Below are 19,042 nucleotides of genomic sequence, written 5' to 3'. Positions count from 1 at the left end.
AATTCTACTGGTCCAAAAGCTAGAGAATTCATCTCGCCATAAGCATTGGACAAGGTAGTGGTTTGGTAATCTATGCCACAATGATAGCCAATAATTGAAGACTTGCTTCCACAGGCAAGTTTCTAAGGATGCGATCTTCAATTCTAGTCGCATGGCTGTGTTGCTTACGCACAGGGGGAGCATTAGGAGCTGACGTAGGAATTGATTTTGCAGTGTCTCGAGAGGAGCAAGATCTGTCATCACAGCCCAAAGCGGGGCAGCATAAGCAAGCACGGCAACCACTTTTGCCTTGAACACCTTTAGGGCCGAGGGAACATGCAAAGCTCCATCCGAAAAAAAGAATCAGAGGAGCGCATATGTCAGAGTTTTGGCCTTGTTAAGTAGGTGTTGAATTTGAGCTTTCCACCCCAAACTGTATTGAAAAATAACTCCTAGGTATTGAAATTTTAGAACTTGCTCTATTTTTGCTCCACCAAGCTTCCATTCGTATAATCTCCGGCTTCTGGAGAAAATCAGAATCTTGGATTTAACATGGTTGATGGTTAATTGGTTGAGTTGACAATACGTGGCAAAGATCTTCAAAGCTCTGGTTAGTCCAACACGTGTATAAGATAGAATTACCGTGTCGTCCGCATATAAAAGGAGTGGGCAGCGGTAGTCCGCTAGTCTAGGCTCGTGTGTACTTAGAGAAGAGTTAACTAGGGGTGCTCGCATGTCGCTGATGAATAGGTTGAAAAGACAGGGAGCCAATATACATCCTTGGCACACTCCCTTGTTTATTGGTATCGAATTTGTGAGGTTGCCCGCAGGAGTAAGTCTCACTCTGGCAAGGGTATCTTCGTGGAGCTGACTTATAAGCCATAAGAGTCTTCTATCAATGCCCTGTTTCGCAAGTTTCTCCCATAGGATATTTCTAGGAACGCTGTCAAAGGCTGCCTTTAGGTCTAAGAAGGCAGCACAGAGGTAGCCCCGGGGAGGAGAGGAGTACTTCCGTGCAAGATGATAAAGAACTATCACATGATCGGTTGTAGAGCGTTTAGTTCTGAACCCTGCTTGTTCGTGGCCAATCTGATTAGTCTCATCTACCCATTGCAATAGTTTAGTCAGCAAAAAGCTGGCATAAATTTTCCCTATGATCGAAAGGAGGCTGATGTTACGGTAGTTTTCCGGCTCCGTTGGAGAACCTTTTTTATGAATTGGTACTATACAATTTTATGAATTGGTACTATGAATTGGGCGCCTTGGAAGATGGCGGATATTAACATCTATCCAGCCCGCACGAGGTAATTAGAGGCTGATTATGGGGAGTAAATCAGTCTCCCTTCATCTCTCCAGGGGGGAGAGATGCAGTTTTCACCCGCTGTTGCCATAAATCACCCCTAAGTTCGGAAGAAGAAGGGAGTGAGGCACTGGGTGCACAACCCTCGGCAGGCCTTGGAACTCCTCCGAAGCTGCTTCCAGGTGTGAAACTAGTTGCGTTACTTAAAAGGAAAAAAATTGGTGAAAGATAACACAGATGCTTCAAGAAAGGCAGGAGGTTCTTATCTGCTAACAATTTTACCACTGAAATGAAGAAGACTGAGACGGAAGATTACATCAAAGTACTACAGACATGGTATGTGGAATGGAATGCAACAGAACTGAAAGGGGGGGAAATGACTTTTTATTTTTTTGCTCTATGTGATTAACTAATAACCCTCCCTCTTAGAAGATCCGTCACAGCAATTAATTGCAAATGGGACTAAAAATGAATAGTGTGGGAATAATATGAACTTAAAGGTTTTACTCTGTGAAGGATTTGGAAAGAAGAAGGGCTGTGACGCAGTAAGAATGGAGATTTGATACGAGACCTGTGTTGCAGGAGGTTTGGTCTTGTGGAGGGCGAGCCAAAGATTTATTATTTTCGAGGAGATTGTGATCTGGAAGGGGCAGCCCTCCTGGAAAAAGAGTAATTTACGATGCAACAGGTCGGGAAAGTTAAAGAGCGAGCTTTTAGACAGTATTTCATCGGAACGACAAAATGGCGATTGCTTGCTCGAGCAGAAATGCCTGGACTATTGGATGAGAGTGATTTATGAGAGAGCAGCACAAAGCCTACACAGAAACACAAATAAGACTGTTTTTTTCAACCCACTTGCGGAGCAACTCGGAGGTGAATGAAAAGGAAAATGAGTAATGACAAGGATTGAGAAGAGGGGACTGGAAATATCATTCTTAAGATGAAAGCAGTACAAATATTTGAGGATTGGACTCCTGCTGATCAAGAAGCATGGGTACCCCCCACAAAAATTTATAATTTGGAATACAATTGGATTACATGATATGTATTGTTATAATTTGGATTAATTGGTTTGATGTGTTTAATTTGGTAATATGAAACTTAATAAAAATTATTTTAAAAAATAATATAATTTTTTCCTATATTAATTTGCTTTGACAAATGTTCAGTTTGCTTTGGAAATTGTTCTGGTGCCCCAGAGTGTGACCTAATTTAGCTTGTTTGCTTTACTTGTATTTAGTTAATGAAGCTAAACTCCCATGCTTACCTAATACAGTGGTACCTCTGGTTACGAACTTAATTCGTTCCAGAGGTCCGTTCTTAACCTGAAACTGTTCTTAACCTGAGGTACCACTTTAGCTAATGGGGCCTCCTGCTGCTGCCACGCCACCAGAGCACAATTTCTGTTCTCATCCTGAAGCAAAGTTCTTAACCCGAGGTACTATTTCTGGGTTAGCAGAGTCTGTAACCTGAAGTGTCTGTAACCTGAAGCGTCTGTAACCCGAGGTACCACTGTATTGTATTTGCAACTGGCATTCATTCATCATTACTAATGAACTTATGGAACAGAGCATTTTCCACAGAAAAATAAGGCACTGGGTAATCTTCTGCCCCACATTGCTGTCTACAAGGGAAAGGTTTTCTTTTCTGTATTCTTAACCCCTTTCTGCCTTTGACCATTTTCTCACTAACTGCTTCCCCATCCAAGAAACAAGGCATTCAAATCCTTTCTCCTGCTGGTAGGCAAGCAGGCGAAGTGGAGCCTATTTCGAGTGAAGGGGGGGACAGCCTAAAGAGATGGGTTAATACTCCTCCCGCTGAAATGAGATTTGCATTCCACCCATGGCCACAATCCAGCTTTTAAGAAATGGCATTTGTAATCTATTTCCCAGGCCCTGAATTTTGCATAAATCCAAGTTTAAAGTGAATTTTAAGTGCCTTGCCTTGGTGAAACGTCCTTAGGAATTCTGAAGGTCATTGAAACAATTTCAATGAGATTCCCAAAGGCAGTCTCCAGAGGATACACCTCTTGTATCATTTTGCACAAGGCCATTCCTCAAATAATACATTGGTAAAGAATGAATGAATGAATGAATGAATGAATAAATAAATAAATAAATAAATAAATAAAGCAGTTTCACCTCTGTTTGTTAGTGCCAAACTTGCAATTCTTCAGCAGCTAGAATTTGCAGCAGAAACAAAGGGCCTCTAAGCATTAACACATGAATAATCACAGATACTGCCTTTGTTTTTGGATATTTTCCCACATTTGGTGGCAAAGTAACCTTGGCTGAGATGCAAAGGAGTCCTTTCAGTCAGCAGCCTCTCACTTTCAATTCCCGGGCATTATCTTGATCAAGTGTGCAGAATGACACATCTACTCTGTTGTATAAAGGCTCTGTAAAATTCAGATACACCTCTACCACCCAATGCCTCTTTTTGATCATCCGAAAGTAATAGTGAGGTAATACCTTTATTAGTTTCAGCTAAGGGCCAAATGTGACGATGATGCTTTAAATGTGCAAATTAAATGTGTTTGGAAATTTATGGCTGTGGTGTTTCCGATCAGCACCATGACATGCAGGGAGAGGGTAGGTAACCTTTTGCCTTTGCAAAAAAAAATACAGTGGTGCCCCGCAAGACGAACGCCTCGCAAGACGGAAAACCCGCTAGATGAAAGGGTTTTCCGTTTTGGAGGCGCTTCGCAAAACGAATTTCCCTATGGGCTTGCTTCGCAAGACGAAAATGTCTTGCGAGTTCCTGCGGGTTTTCCCCCCTCCCCCCTTTTCCTAAGCTGCTAAGCCGCTTATCAGCTGATCCGCTGATAAGCCGCTTAACAGCTGATCGCTAAATGCCGCTAAACCGCTAATAGCGCTAATCCGCTAAGCTGTCAATGGGCTTGCTTCGCAAGACGAAAAAACCGCTATACGAAGAGCCTCACGGAATGGATTAATTTAGTCTTGCGAGGCACCACTGTATCTCGGGTCCCACCAAATGCTGCAGACAGAAAAAATATGGTCACTGTCCCTTTGGTCATATAAAAGGCAGCAGTTACTGGGGTTATCGTCTCTGGTAGGAGGACTTCATGGTATGCACAGTGTCCTGCAAACAATCCAAGGAAATTGCCAGGAGGGTGTGTGACAATCAACCTAGAAATGCAACTGCATCTTTCCTAGTCCATGAATAGCTCCACAATTGGCCTTGGGCAAACAAGATATTGAATATTGCGTAATCTCCTTTGCAATTATTTCTAAAAAGCTTAACATTTGAACCCCAAAATGATCTCTCTGTGATGAGCTACAATACATTCATCATTACTGAACAAGCCAGTCTACTCAGATGCCAACTTTGTTCTCAAAGGAGAGCCCCGATGGGACCAGCAGTCGTTCTCTGCATTGGCTCCTTGTTTGCAGAATGCTCTCCCAAGGGAGGCTCATCTGGTACCTTCATCATACATCTTTAGGCCCCTGGCAAAAATCTTCCTCTTCAAGCAGGCATTGGGCTGATTGACATTCTTTGTCCTTTTAAATGTGTTTGTAGGAAGGAGGGGTCATTGCTTTGCTTTGTTTTTATTATGCATTTTGTGTTTTTATTTTGTATTTTTATGTTGTGAACTGCCCTGAGATCTTCAGATGAATGTCAATATATTACTTTAATAAATTAGTAAGTGAAAGGGAATAATATTGTCTTGAGCACTGGTCTCCACAAAATAGGGACAAGTCACCTCCAACCAAAAACTAGTGCATCCACCAAAAGAAGGAAAAACACTTGTCTGTGGTATAAATTAAATGTGTCAGTGGTATCCCATTGTTTTCAAAGCAGGCGCAGTCAAGCAGCTGAATAATGCACTTGACTCAATGGCAACAATACCAAGTACTATGGACAGCTGCCTCAGTGCATCCACACTGGAAGCAATGGGGTGCCATCAAAATATCCCAGTCATGCCACCCCTCCTAGAAAACATTATACACAGTGCCCTCTATCACACTCACCCATCTTTGGCCAGATGATGCCGGAAGAAGTCATTGGCAGCTAGTTTGATGGCTTTTTCTGGAGTCACTAGTGTCAGATTCACTGCAGCCCCTGGGCAAGAAATATGGAGAACAGAACATTAAGAGCATTAGGGAAGACTGAAAACCTTTAAAAAAAGTGTTTTCTTGGTGACCATCAACCTCACCCAGAAAACTGAGCTGGGGGAGATAAGGCACTGTAGAATCAACAGAAGATAGAAATGCAGACCAATTCTAGGAGCCACACCAGAAACAAAATGTATGCTATGTTGGAAGCCAGTGGTGGTACCCATTTCCATCCAAACCAATTGCCTCCCCTGCCACACTGTGGCATAGGATTCATTCAGTACTAACTGGGACCACGGATTCAGATGGGTCAGGGAGGAGGGTTTTTCCTCTAGTGGGGCAGAGCCAGCCAGTCCACTGCCAGCAATCAGATGCTGCTTCAGTTGCATATGCACAAACTGCTACTTGCCCTGCATCATCTAGATCAGAACCTGTGGCCCTCCAGATGTTGCTGGTCTACATCTCCAATAATCCCTGCCTATTGTCCATGTTGGCTGGGGCTCATGGTTGCTGAGAGCCCAACAACTTCTGGAGGGACACAGCCCACCCTGAAAAAAGCCCTCCTTCAATAGCTCAAGGCTTAGAAGGAGTTGGTGAATTTTTCTCTTCCAGAGGCATGCCTCTCTTCCCTCTGCCAACCAAACAGGTTACATCTGTCAAAAAGTGTTAAAAGGCATTGCTCCCTTTAACATACTATGCCCTGACCCAAGGGTCATGCACATTAATGGAGCACATCTCAATTCTGGGGGGAAAGAGCTAGGAGATGGAAACCCTGGTTAAATTCTCACTTCAACCATCTGTTCACTGGGTAGCCTTAGAGAAGCCACTGTCTGCTTCACAGACATGTACATCCAGCGGAAATTAAGGTACTCATCTACTTTATAGAATTGTTGTAAAAATTGCTGAGTTCACAAATGTGAAGCACTTTGTTAAGTATTTATTTTGCACCACAAAAAAGAGAGAGAAGTATTTCCTGTGGGAAATCTGCATAAGCATCTCTACTTAATTAACAGCATAGACTGACCTAACTGTGACCTCAAGCTCCTTTGTTCCAAACTAAAACTTGCCTCAGTTGAAAAAGTGTGTTCAATCTATGCATCCCTATCAGGGTCAGCATCAGGGGTTGGCAGCTAGTTTGTGGCAGACCATACCAAAGCACCTTTCTCCAGTTTCAACAGAGTAGGCACACACCCAACTCTGTCCTCTGGTATGTAAACAGCACGTGACGTTCACATGGTGAATGTGTGTACTCTATTATTGGGAGCAACAAACAGAAAATCCCTCTGAAGGCATTACAAACTGTGTGCTGCTCTGTATAACAAAGGAAAGCAGCATTAGTGACACAAGAGTGACCCACGCCACTGAGGTCACTTAGGAAAGGGAATCCAGTTTCGGCCGCTGCTTTTCCCCCATGAGAAGGATGACCTTTTGTTTGCTTGTTCCCCAACTATGCAGAATTCACAGAGTACTTTGCATGATGAAGGGCCCTCTGCAGTAGATTAGGGCAAGAGCCATCTCCTGAACAATCTCTTCCTCTAAAGGTTGCTTACACTTGTGATTCAGGGCCAAACTAGACATGGTGCTAAAGGCATCCCTGGGGTCAGGAGTCAGAACAGCTGCTGAAGCCCTCACCCAACAGGGAACCACTGCCACCCACTGGAGTCCTGTTTCTTCTCTTCTTTGCTGTTTTCACTTGTTCACCTGGCCCTCTAAGCTAGCGGGAGCAAGGAGGAGAAACATCCGCCTCATCTTGCTTTGCCTCTCCCCTCTAGCCAGCTGGGCAGGCTGGGGAAAGGTAATGGGAATGGGTATTAGCAGAAGTGGGAGCTCATTCAAGGAGAGTGGTTGAGCGTAGAGCTGGCACTGATTCCTATCATCTAGGTAATGGCTATCAAAGACTGGCATATTCTTTCTTGCTAAAGGTAAAGGTAAAGGGACCCCTGACCATTAGGTCCAGTCATGACCGACTCTGGGGTTGCGCGCTCATCTCGCTCTAATCACTCTCCCACTTGAACTCCTTTCAGCATACAAAAACCTGGTGCACTGTATACTAATACTAATGAAACAGCTTCTGGGTCAATATTTTTGTATCTCAAATGAATTAAAGTCAGGAAAAATGTATTTCCAGATAAAAGGTCAATCTGTGATTTTCTTCTAAATCTTTAATGTTTTCAGCAAAGCTGCTTGATGGGGGAAGGGGGAGCTATCATAATCCTTGTCCTCAGTAACCCAATGTGGCTGCAAATCACTGGAGAAAGACAAGCACACCTCCACTGACTCCCAGTATTTTTTAGTCTCCAAAATGCAGTCCTCGGCATACAGGCCAGGGGTGTTGATGCTAGACGTTGCCTAATTTACTAGGGCTGAAATGTAGAACTGCTCATAAATAAGGCTGCCAGGCTTCAGACGCCAGCAAATGACTGGGAGGCAGAGCAGACAGTCACCATAAAGCCAGCATTTTACAAGGTTTTACTAAGGGCCCCATAAACCTTTGATAGATTGACTACACATCAAGAACAACTACCTGGTTGATTTGTTACTCTACTAAAATGCTTCATGTCTTCCTTTCCATTTAACAAAATCCTCAGCATTTCTCATAAAATATATTTTATTATAAAATCTTGTTCTATATACATCCTTCTCATGCAAAGTAGTACTGTTTAATTTGTTGCTTTAATTGGTAATGAATCAACACTGGGAAATGTTTGCTCATCATCAATGCACTTTACAAGTCAACCAGTTTATTAAAAAAAAAAAAGTCAGCCATATGGAAGCATTAAATATTAGAAAGAAACCAGATAAAATGTGTGGTTTTTCTTCCCTTCTGCATCAGTCATCTAATTCCCTGCCATACATTTGCAAATGCAACAAAGGTTCTACTTTTGTTATCAGAATATATTACCAAAAATATATGCAGTTGTGTATAGGCAATGTCCTAATTCACACAATTGTGGTCAATGAATCTGAGGGTTATGAATATTTTTGCACCTATCTGCATTTATCAGGCTAAAGAGAAAATAAACTTCAGCAGAGCTGATGTTTGACGCAAGTGGGATCTGCATCAATGTACTACTGCGTGCTGCTGGAGGACACAATCGGAGAGGTTATAGAACAGCCACAAAGTGTATAAATATACTATGTATTGAAGTTAAATAAAGCCTCATTATGTTCCATCCAGCAGCTAGGAATAGTCTGCCTGTTACAGTGGGAGCCCAGGGATGACGTTGAGGGTATTCTTAGTAAGAAGGCTGTCTGCCTTGGGTGGTTTTCGCTGCTCCAGTTCTGTGCTACAGAGACCATTTGGCAAAGGTTTGGCCCTGGCACACTCACAACGCAAGAGGAAACCAATGCAGAGCAAACTGGAGGGAAGCTTCATGCCCTTAGTGTCCAAGAGCTAACTAGAATAGGAGCTGCCATCCAGAAACTGTACTGAGATATTTAAGGAGCTGCAAAGGAATCCCACCCTTTCCTGACTCAAAGTAAAGTTATATGTTTTTTACATTTATATTTTCCCACATGTCCAGAGAGGGCACATGATGAACAATGAGCTTGGCACTAAGTAAAATCTCAACTCCTTGCTGGTTACAATGAATTTGTCAGAGCTGACACAAAACACAGCCATTTGCTTCCCTTTCTAGGAACTGTTCTCCACTCAACTGCTCAACCAGCCAATCCTAATGCAGCTCCCACTCCACGCACCTCTGTCTGTTTGCCCACCACCCACCTGTAACTTGGCAGCAAGAACACTTTGCCCTCAACCGTCAGGCATGGCATCCCCATTGCCCAAAACTAGTCCCCTTTCCTGGGAAACCTGACCAAGATCTGGTAAGATCCTATTCAACTGGGAGAAACAAACTTCAAAGGTCATTCAACTTGGACTTGCGTAATCAACTAATTAAAGGTAAACTGTCAATAGTGAACTGTACTGCCAAGGTGATACAACCATGGCTTATTGCATGAATGCTTCTTGTAAACAGATAAATATCTGCACGCTCTTGCAATTCTATACTACAAGAAAATGAATGAGATTCCAGTTGTGACTGCACCCTCCTAATCACATGAAAAACTTCCAAGGTTTACAGCTGTTTGAACTCCAGCTATGTGTCTTTGATCTCTGACCACACACAGAAATATGCAAGCCAAGATAGATAAGACATGTAAGATTAACTGAAAGGTAAATTGGCTAATTTGTTACATGCTTCCTCCCCTCTGCAAGCACCAACTACTTTTTATTATCCAAGAGAGCCTTTCTGCTTTTAAACAGCTGCATGATTAGCAAAAATTCAGCACAGATGAAGTTTTTCCTCAGTGTGTAGATACAGCGGTGGGAAGAGCTCTACCTGCTGGGTTTCAGCTTCTCATGCAGCCACTAAAGTCATAGGAGACCACTTAGGAAAGAACCAGCAACTGTAGCAACCAAGAATTAGCCTCTGGAACCCACTGCTACAATTGCTGATCCCCTTGTACAGGAGCCTGGGCGCTTATAAAACTGCAGTGTGTGGTTTCCATCTTGATAAAAAGAATCCCTTCCACACACTTAAGTCAGAATCAAAATAAGAAGTAAAAGTAGCAGTAACCTTTTTCACGGAAAGAAATTCCAAGCCAGATTGTCCTATAAAGCCATTCTGAAGTCAAGAATTTGAGCGCACCAAAGAAAACACAGACCAAAATACTTTCCCACTATAAAGTTTATTTTCAAGCAGTCTCCTGTTGGGGAAATATTTGCATCTGATGATACTGCCTTTTTTCCATCCAGTATTTGGTTGAATTTGGCACTGGATACAAAAGTATTTTTTATTCAGGGCATAACCCAAACTCTTAACGGTGTGGTCTGGAAGAACAACACACTCCAGCAGTAAAAAAGAGTGAGGGAAGAAGCCATATTCATTGCAAACTGGGAAACGCCACAAAACATTGCATGCGAAATTAGTGTGCGCAAAAATTCTTCAACTCAAGTAAAAAAATACCATCTGTAAGCACAAGTCAGTGTCTAGAATTCTACCCTCTTTGCAGTGAAGATGAACTAAGCTAGATTTTGCTAAAGATAAAAATCTCCAGAAAAAGAATCCTGGAAAAGATGGTATCAAGTGGCACCCTCCAATTCGTCTGCATTTTTCTGTCCATTTCTGCTTCATATTTCTTTCCAGTGGAATAGTCCCTTACTGCATTGCTCCAATTACATTAGTTGATTCAGTTGTTTTAACTGATTAATTAACTGAATCAGTGTGCTGATGTCAAATAAATCTGCATAAAGTAAGAAGGATAGAAACAAAAAGAAACAAGAGAGCATTTTGCTAAATGATGCGGGCATATCTCATAGCCAATGCCACCTTGGTGGTGCAGGAACTCTGCTCTTCTTATTCACCATATCTCACCCCATAGGCAAACCTACACAAAAATTAGTGCTCTATGCCTGAGAAAAGCTTTGCCTGTCGAATTTCAAATTAGCATGAAGATCCTAAAAGCACAGGACGCCAGGACAAAATGTTGGCAACCCAAACCCAGGAATAACATCTTTTCCTCCTTCTCCAACAAGGCTTCCTACTGTGATAAATCATTCATAAGAATGCAGCTTAACACTGACCTCTGTACATGCCAAAATACCCTTCGGAACGGATTGTCTTGATAAGGCAGTCAGACCTATTGAAAAGATGGAGGGCAAGGAAAGTCACTTATTGGGGTTTTAAACATAGTTTCAGTCCCTTGATACAACATAAGTCATTACAAATAGTGTTTGAAGTCTGGCCACATTGCTCAGCTAGCTGCTCTTTGTCCTGTGTTAGTCATCTGGCTGCAGGTGAGAAGAGTAGGCAATTCATACACCTCAGCAGGCTTCACTAGAAAGGCAGAAAAGAGATGGAACATTTTTTTTCCAGTTTTATGCTGGTGGAAAAATGGAAGTTTTTGTAAAAACTGATACAAGACCAGGTGCAGCAAAAAGCAACAGCACCTCTCTCTGAAGGATGCACTGCCTTTCATAAGACATATCAGAATAACCCCCAGGAGTTATCCTTAGCTAATTAAAAGGCAATGCCAGAAGCAAAACTGCTTTCCTGATCTACAGATTTCTTTGGAATCATGTACCTAACGCTTTTTGCTTGTCCCCATGCTAAAGCCTACAGATGAACGGGGGGCATGGAGTGCAATGCTATTCTTGTCCACTCAAAAGCATCTGCTGAGTTCAATGGTACTTACTCAAAGGTAAGTGCACATAGGATTGCAGCTGTAATCCATTAGGAATGTTGAGTATGTAGGGGCTTATATTGGATTTTTGATGGCTCAATTATTAAAGTTAATACCCTGTACAAATGATAACCAAGAGGTTAATCATGAATCGTTTCAATTTTTAAAACTGAAACTTAATATATATATATATATATTATGTTCTATAATAAGAGATGACATGGTGGGTGACAGGAGAAGGACTGTTGCACATTTGATAGTAGTATAGGAGAAAGAAATTCTCTGTTCTAAACAACTACTAAACAACTAGTGCAAGACCCAAATGTAAAACTCTTGTTCAAATAAGAAAAAAATAAGCACAGTACTTCAAAGCAGCTTTACTGTGCAAATTGATTGTTCAAAAAAGAAATGATTGATGAATAACTACTACACAATTTCTTTCACTTTGTAACTCAAGTACTTACATGCTTGTGTACATTCTCTGGCCATTCTGCTGATTCTGTAGGCGAGTTTTTGCCAGGTCAATAGGAAATACACAGGTGACCCCAATTAGCCCAGCTATCCCTCCATTGATCAGCTTGGCAGGTAAACTGTGAGGAAAAGTGATAGAGAGGTACAAGAAGACATCAAAAGGTGAAATAACTATAGCAGCCATATGTTCAATCAAGATACATGAGCAATAATAATAAGAGGAAATAAAAAAAATTATACCCCGCCCACCCTGGCCAGAGCAGGGCTCAGGGCAGCTAACACCAGTAAAATTACAATAAAAACATAATGGGGGGGCAATTTAAAATACAATTTAAAATGCAGCCTCATTTTAAAAGTAGCCCATAGATCAAAACCATAACGGGAGGGAAACATAAGGGTCAGACTAAGTCCAAACCAAAGGCCAGGCAGAACAGCTCTGTTTTGCAGGCCCTGCAGAAAGATGTCAAGTCCTGCAGTGGACAAAGAATCTCTTACAGCAAACAGGTCTAAACCAGTATTCTCACTCTCCAACCCACACTCCCTGGTGCGCGTTATGCAGTCTAAATATTATCAGTTATGTACAGCCAGGCAGCTGGACTAATATAAATCCAGACACTTACCTACATACAAAATAAACCATGAAAACAAAGCCCACTATACTCTCAAAATCAGAAACACTAGAAAATCTGAAAGGGCCAGACTACAGATGTTGCACAGAACACATGGATGAACAGAAAAGTCTTTGTCTGGCACCAAAAAGACCACAAAGAGCAAGCACCCCCAAACTCAGCCCCCCAGATGTTTTGGGACTACAACTCCCAACATCCCTAGCTAACAGGACCAGTGGTCAGGGATGATGGGAATTGTACTCCCAAAACATCTGGAGGGCCGAGTTTGGGGATGCCTGACAAAGAGGGTGGGACGCAGGTGGCGCTGTGGGTTAAAGCCTCAGCGCCTAGGACTTGCCGATCGAAAGGTCGGCGGTTCGAATCCCTGCGGCGGGGTGCGCTCCCGCTGCTCGGTCCCAGCGCCTGCCAACCTAGCAGTTTGAAAGCACCTCCGGGTGCAAGTAGATAAATAGGGACCGCTTACCAGCGGGAAGGTAAACGGCATTTCCGTGTGCAGCTCTGGCTCGCCAGAGCAGCGATGTCACGCTGGCCACGTGACCCGGAAGTGTCTCCGGACAGCGCTGGCCCCTGGCCTCTTAAGTGAGATGGGCGCACAACCCCAGAGTCTGTCAAGACTGGCCCGTACGGGCAGGGGTACCTTTACCTTTTACCTGACAAAGAGGGTGCAAGGCTAGCTTTCATGGGAAGGCTATTGCATAACTGAGTGCCACTATTGAAAGGACCCCCCCCCCCCGTTGGTTATCTGCAATCCTTCATTGGGCAGGGCAACCTGAATCAAAGTCTTTGAAAAGGCTCTTAAAGTTCCACCACATGGATATGGCAGAGGACATTTCTTTCAATCTGGTCCCAAATGGTTTAGGCTCTATGGATTAAAATCAGACCTTTAAATTGGGCCTAGAACTGGGCGGACACAGCTAATATAGTCAAACTGCCCAGAACCAGCTATTAGTATTGTGCCCTATTTTCTGGAACAACTGTATTTGCAGACTTTTTTTATTGGGTGGTCTATATACAATGCATTGCAATACTGTAGTCTAAAATGGAAGGTTACCAGAACATGGGTAATTGTAGCCACACTATCTCCACCCAAACAAGGTTGCAGCTGGTGAATAGCTGAAGCTGATAACAGCGCTTTGAGGAACATAGGTCTCTTAGCTTCAGATGAAAAGCGCTGGATCAATAAGCACCCCAGATTGCAAACTGTGGTCCTTTATGGGGGATGGAATCCCATGTAAAATAGGCTGAAAATAATCACCTGGGTGAATGAACCACTATCAGCATTCTTGTTTGAACTGAGTCTTGGTTTATTCACCCTCACCCAGCCCATAATCACTCCCAAATACTGGTTCAGGGTTGTGACAACCTCAGCTAAGTCCAACGAAAGTGAGAGAGAAAGCTGGGTGCCATCTCCTTATGGGTGACAAATCAGACCAAATCTCAGGATAACCTCTCCCAGCAGTTTCATGTAGATTTTAAACAGCATGGAAACCCTGTGGACTCACAAAGCACTAAGGGGTGAAGAGTATTATCCCAGCCCTACTTTCCGGAAATGGCTATCCAAAAATGAGTAGAACCACTACTGGGCAGTGCCTCTCAAACCTACCCTAGACAATCAATATCAAGAAGGACACCATTTGTGATGGCACCAAAAGCCTTTAAGGAGTCCAGGTCAGAGAATCAAAAGGGTTGCGCTTCCCTTGTCTTTCACTCAAAAAAGGTAATCCCATGGGGCAACCAAGGGAGTTTGTTGTCACACAGCTAATAGTTCTCTGTGTCGTCCTATCCTGCATTTTTAAAAAACCACACACATTAAACCTGTTGTCTCAATTATAAGATGTGCCAGTAAGAGGATCTCTTTTCCCTGAAACCATTAAAATAACAAAATCCCCAACTCTTTGTCAGAAGACAACACTCATTGTCTAGCTAAGGCTCTCTGTACAAAAGCTGCTCTTAGGTAACAATGAAATTGGAAAATCACTCGTGAAATAGACAATGGCTGGATGTAAGCAGAGCCAAAGGATCAGAAGGCATTTTCTCAAAGGGCAACAGCAATTAGAAAAGCTGCTCAGATTCTCAGAGGGAGACTCGCTTTTCAGGAAAGGTCTGGCAGCACACCCAAAATGGTTGATTCGGAAGAGCCAGCCATTAAGTAGAAGTATCAAAGTCGGGCCTTGACAACTCACCTGAGCATTACGTGCCATTTGCTGTGATATGTTCTGTGTCTGTTAAACAGCTCTGTCGTCTGTTAAACAGACACTGCAAGAACACTTGCCTGATTCCATTCTAAAGTCACCGATTGCTGTGACGGTAGGGTAAAGGTAAAGGGACCCCTGCCATTAGGTCCAGTCGTGACCGACTCTGGGGTTGCGGCGCTCATTTCGCTTTATTGGCCGAGGGAGCCAGCGTACAGCTTCCGGGTCATGTGGCCAGCATGACTGAGCTGCTTCTGGCGAACCAGAGCAGCACACGGAAACACTGTTTACCTTCCCGCTGGAGCGGTACCTATTTATCTACTTGCACTTTGATGTGCTTTCGAACTGCTAGGTTGGGAGGAGCAGGGACCGAGCAACGGGAGCTCACCCCGTCACGGGGATTCGCACCACCGACCTTCTGATCGGCAAGTCCTAGGCTCTGTGGTTTAACCCACAGCGCCAGTACAAAACAACAAATTAGCTACATAATTATAGCATATGCCAGGGGTTGGCAACCTTTTCGTCCTAGTGGGCCAGATCATCATCATCTCCCATCCCCCAGTGGGTAGAGTAACCCACCTGACAAAGTTGAACCATGGGGTTGGGGGGGAGTAGTCTGCTTCCCCAGCATGCTTCCCCAAAGGGAACAAGCATCCAGCAGGACTAAACCCATCAGTTAACATCACCCAGTGAGTGACAGGCAGCTGTGGTTTGCGGGGAATGACCTCACATGCCAACTTGGAGCGCCTGTCGGGCCAAGGTTGGCAGTGAGCCAGAGGTTCCCCACCTCTGGTTTATGCCCTAACATCTTGTAGTTCATTGCCTGCTGGTCAACTGTAAACCCACAAAATATAAAATACTCTGGTTTATTAAGACAACAATGGTGACATAAATAATAGAGATATGCTGAAGACCAAGTTTTTAGTTTGATATATGGTACCTTATATGACTCAGGACCATAATACCTCAAGGACTGCCTCTTTCCATATGAACCTACCCAGACCTTCAGATCATCTTCTGAGGCCCTCCTTCATGTGCCTTCTCCTTGAGAGGTCCAGAGGGTAGCAACATGAGAACAGCCCTTCTCTGTAGTGGCTCCCTGTCTGTGGAATGCCCTCACCAAGGAAGTTTGCATGGTGCCTTCATTATACATCTTTAGGCGTCAGGCAAAGACATTCCTTTTTAACTAGGCCTTTGGTTGATCTGATTTACATCTGATGCCCTTTTAAAATGTGTTTTTTTAGGGGGGGGCTATTGTGTTTTTATTATGTATTTTGTGGTTTTATACAGTATCTTGATTTTATTCTGTGAACTGCTCTTATACCCCCTGGTATAGGATTGTATATAAATTCAATTATTATTATTATTAGTAGTAGTAGTAGTACCCAGAATTTTGTGTGTTGGCTACCAAAGAGGAGATAACTTATTGCTTGTATAGCATATTAGGAATTGTTAACTTGTTCCTGGATCCAAATTGGTTGCTGGAGGGTCAGGTAGCCTCATTTGAAAGCAAAACCTTTTACCAGCTATGGCTGTTACATTCTCTATGACCATTATTGGACAGGGATGATCTGGCCACAGAAGATTCAGGCATTGATAACCTCTAGTCTTGATTACTGCAATGTGCAGTACATGGGGCTACCCTTGGGCCTGGTCTGGGGGCTCCAGCTGGTGCAAAATGCTTCAGTCAGACTATTGGTGGGGTAAGACTCTCCCTAGCACATAACACCTATTAAGCTTTTCTATAGCACTAACTTTAACCCCTAGAAAAACATGCCATTACTATAAGATATTATGCCTCAGATTAATATAATTGCTTTAACCCAGGATTGGTAAATATTCACCCAGTGGAAAGCTGTCATGGATCGCCTTCCAGTAATATATAGGCAAGCTCACAAAGCTATTTCCCATGAAAACAGGCAATATATTTCTTAGTAACCCCACTCAACTTTTCACCTTCCATTTTCCTCATACTTCCCCCCACCCCGCAACGTTTGCAGCAAAACAACAACAACTCTGCAATATCATTTGCCTGTCCTGACTGTGTAAAAGGCAAAAAGAGCTCAGTAAACCCAGCAGAAGAATTAAAGTAAGATCACTGCACAGTCTTACTTTGTAGCCTCAAACTTTGCAGCCTTAAATTGCATGCATACTATATTTGTAAGAAGCAGAATTCCGATGAGACATTTTGCTCCCTGATTTGATCTTCTCACAGAGGAAAGAGTTGAAATTGCACAACCTTGCACAACATCAAAGTCCTTTTTCCTCCCTGCTGATAGTTGGGAGGGGACCTGAAGTGTTGGATAAAATCTGGTTGGAGGCGGCATATGGCCTGTTTTAACTCCTCTAGACTTTCTATTTCCCAGATAAATATGTACATTAATTAAAAGATGTTTGCATCCCCCAATTTTTTATTATTGGTATTTCAAAGGTGCATTCCTGTGACTCTAAAATAAATTAATAATATTGCCAGTATAATACAAAACTTATTTATCTTACTTCTATTTTAAACGTCAGAATTATAGGGTTAGTTCCAGAGTGACTTAAGTTGAAATTCACTCCCACTGATTTCAATGGGAGTAAAATCAAGTTATGATTAAATTAACATGGATCTAGTTCTAAGGACAAACAGGCCCATATACTCATGGAAAGTAATTCCACAGTGCATTATGAGTGTGAGCTTGATTGTTTACTAATTTTCCCTGGCTGAATCCACTCACATTACATTGTATGCTGCTGCATGGAGTGTCCTGATAACTAGCTTTTTGTAGAGTGCAAGTGGCTGCCAAAAGAAGGGGAACAGAAAAGACCTGGTGCAGATAGAAACAACAATCCAACTCTTTGCATCCACCTCAAAAACTAACAACTGGGCCTGTCTCCCAAACATGCAGGATGTCTAAAGCTTATGAATCACCTATGCAGATATGATTTCAAGCATGTGGGTCCTTGTATCAAAAGTATTCCTGTCCCATGGAATACAGGGCATACTCTCAGCTAAGTGGGCACAGCATTGCAGCCTGAATGCTTGAATCTGCTCCACGTGCTGTTCCTCCTATTCTGTTCCAACCACAAGACCATCAGGGGCAATAATGAAGAAAGGCAAAGGGGTAGAGAAAGACGAGAGTACTTCGGGATGTGTTGTGGACCTTACGAATGAAGAAAAGCAAATGTGGAAGGACAAAAGGAACCAGAAGCAGAGACAACAGTTGAGAGAAGAAATGCTTTTACCTGATCTGTTTATCAGCCATTTAATACAGATTTGATCTTGTGGAAACTAGATTTGTTCTTCCAGAAGTCTTTCAAATACTTTGGCGTTCAGTCACGTATTTCTGAGCAAATGGTTATCTAGAAAGAGATAGAAATATCAGGATTATAGTTTCTCATCATCGCTATAAGCTTTTTATATTCAATAAGAGCACTTACAATCTCTGTCATCATCAGGAGAATCATGCAAAGTAGATTAGGCATCCTCATTTTCAGAAAAGGACCAAAAAGCAAAGAGGCATAATCTAAAAACATCCAAAGAAGAGTATAAAATATTTTCTCTTCCACATACAAAATTTTAAAACAGTAAAGAGCAGTCTTCCAGGGTCTATGACATACAAAGGAAGATGCCAAGGTTCAAACATCCCAGGAAAACCACATTATCTGCCTAAGAAAGGGCATCCCTGGATTCCTTCTCTGGAGACATGGAGCTTCTGCTCTTATTTCAAACAAGGTAGAGGTACTCTTTCACATGCTCTACGCCAGGCGTCAGCAACCTTTTTCAGCCATGGGCCGGTCCACCATCCTCAGACCATGTGGTGGGCCAGACTATATTTTGAAAAAATAAATAAATGAACGAATTCCTATGCCCCATAAATAACCCAGAGGTGCTGTTTAAATAAAAGGACACATTCTACTTATGTGAAAACACACTGATTCCCGGACCGTCCACGGGCCCGATTTAGAAGGTGATTGGGCCTTAGGTTGCTTACCCCTGCTCTACACCATTATTACTTCTTGACACTCTGGCAAGTGGAAACTTGCAGTGCTGTCTCTTCCCCCTCTACATCCTCTCATGAATGGACCATACCTCTCACATTCACACAAGATTGATCTGATGGGACAGCACCAGATTTAGGGTGCTGTGGGCAGTTCCCCCCCCCCTCAAGGGTGCTGAGCCGAGGCAGTGCAAAATTGAGAAGATCTGTTTGGGGGCGCCAAATTTTG

At 42.9% G+C, this 19,042-nt stretch overlaps 1 protein-coding gene across 6 annotated transcripts in view; it reads right to left on the bottom strand.

Annotated features, from left to right (window-relative positions):
- Positions 1-19,042, bottom strand: part of SLC25A22 (solute carrier family 25 member 22) — a gene marked incomplete at its 5' end in the record, with an annotated part of 69,239 nt that overhangs the window by 13,225 nt on the left and 36,972 nt on the right. For 4 of the 6 annotated variants that reach the window (XM_083698346.1, XM_083698349.1, XM_083698347.1 and 1 more), the window contains 4 exons: positions 5,272-5,362; positions 10,940-10,995; positions 12,003-12,128; positions 18,059-18,175. In XM_083698346.1, the coding sequence (XP_083554472.1) occupies positions 5,272-5,362; positions 10,940-10,995; positions 12,003-12,128; positions 18,059-18,078 (293 nt within the window). Of the gene's footprint in view, positions 1-5,271; positions 5,363-10,939; positions 10,996-12,002; positions 12,194-14,821; positions 14,914-18,058; positions 18,176-19,042 lie in introns of those variants that run through there. The other 2 variants (XM_083698348.1, XM_083698345.1) reach the window with 2 other exon arrangements.

The sequence above is a fragment of the Podarcis gaigeae genome (assembly GCF_964106915.1).
Source record: "Podarcis gaigeae genome assembly, chromosome: 1".
NCBI classification, from domain to species: Eukaryota; Metazoa; Chordata; class Lepidosauria; order Squamata; family Lacertidae; genus Podarcis; species Podarcis gaigeae.
Note: the sequence above shows the minus strand (reverse complement) of the source record. Positions and strands in the feature narration are given on the sequence as shown.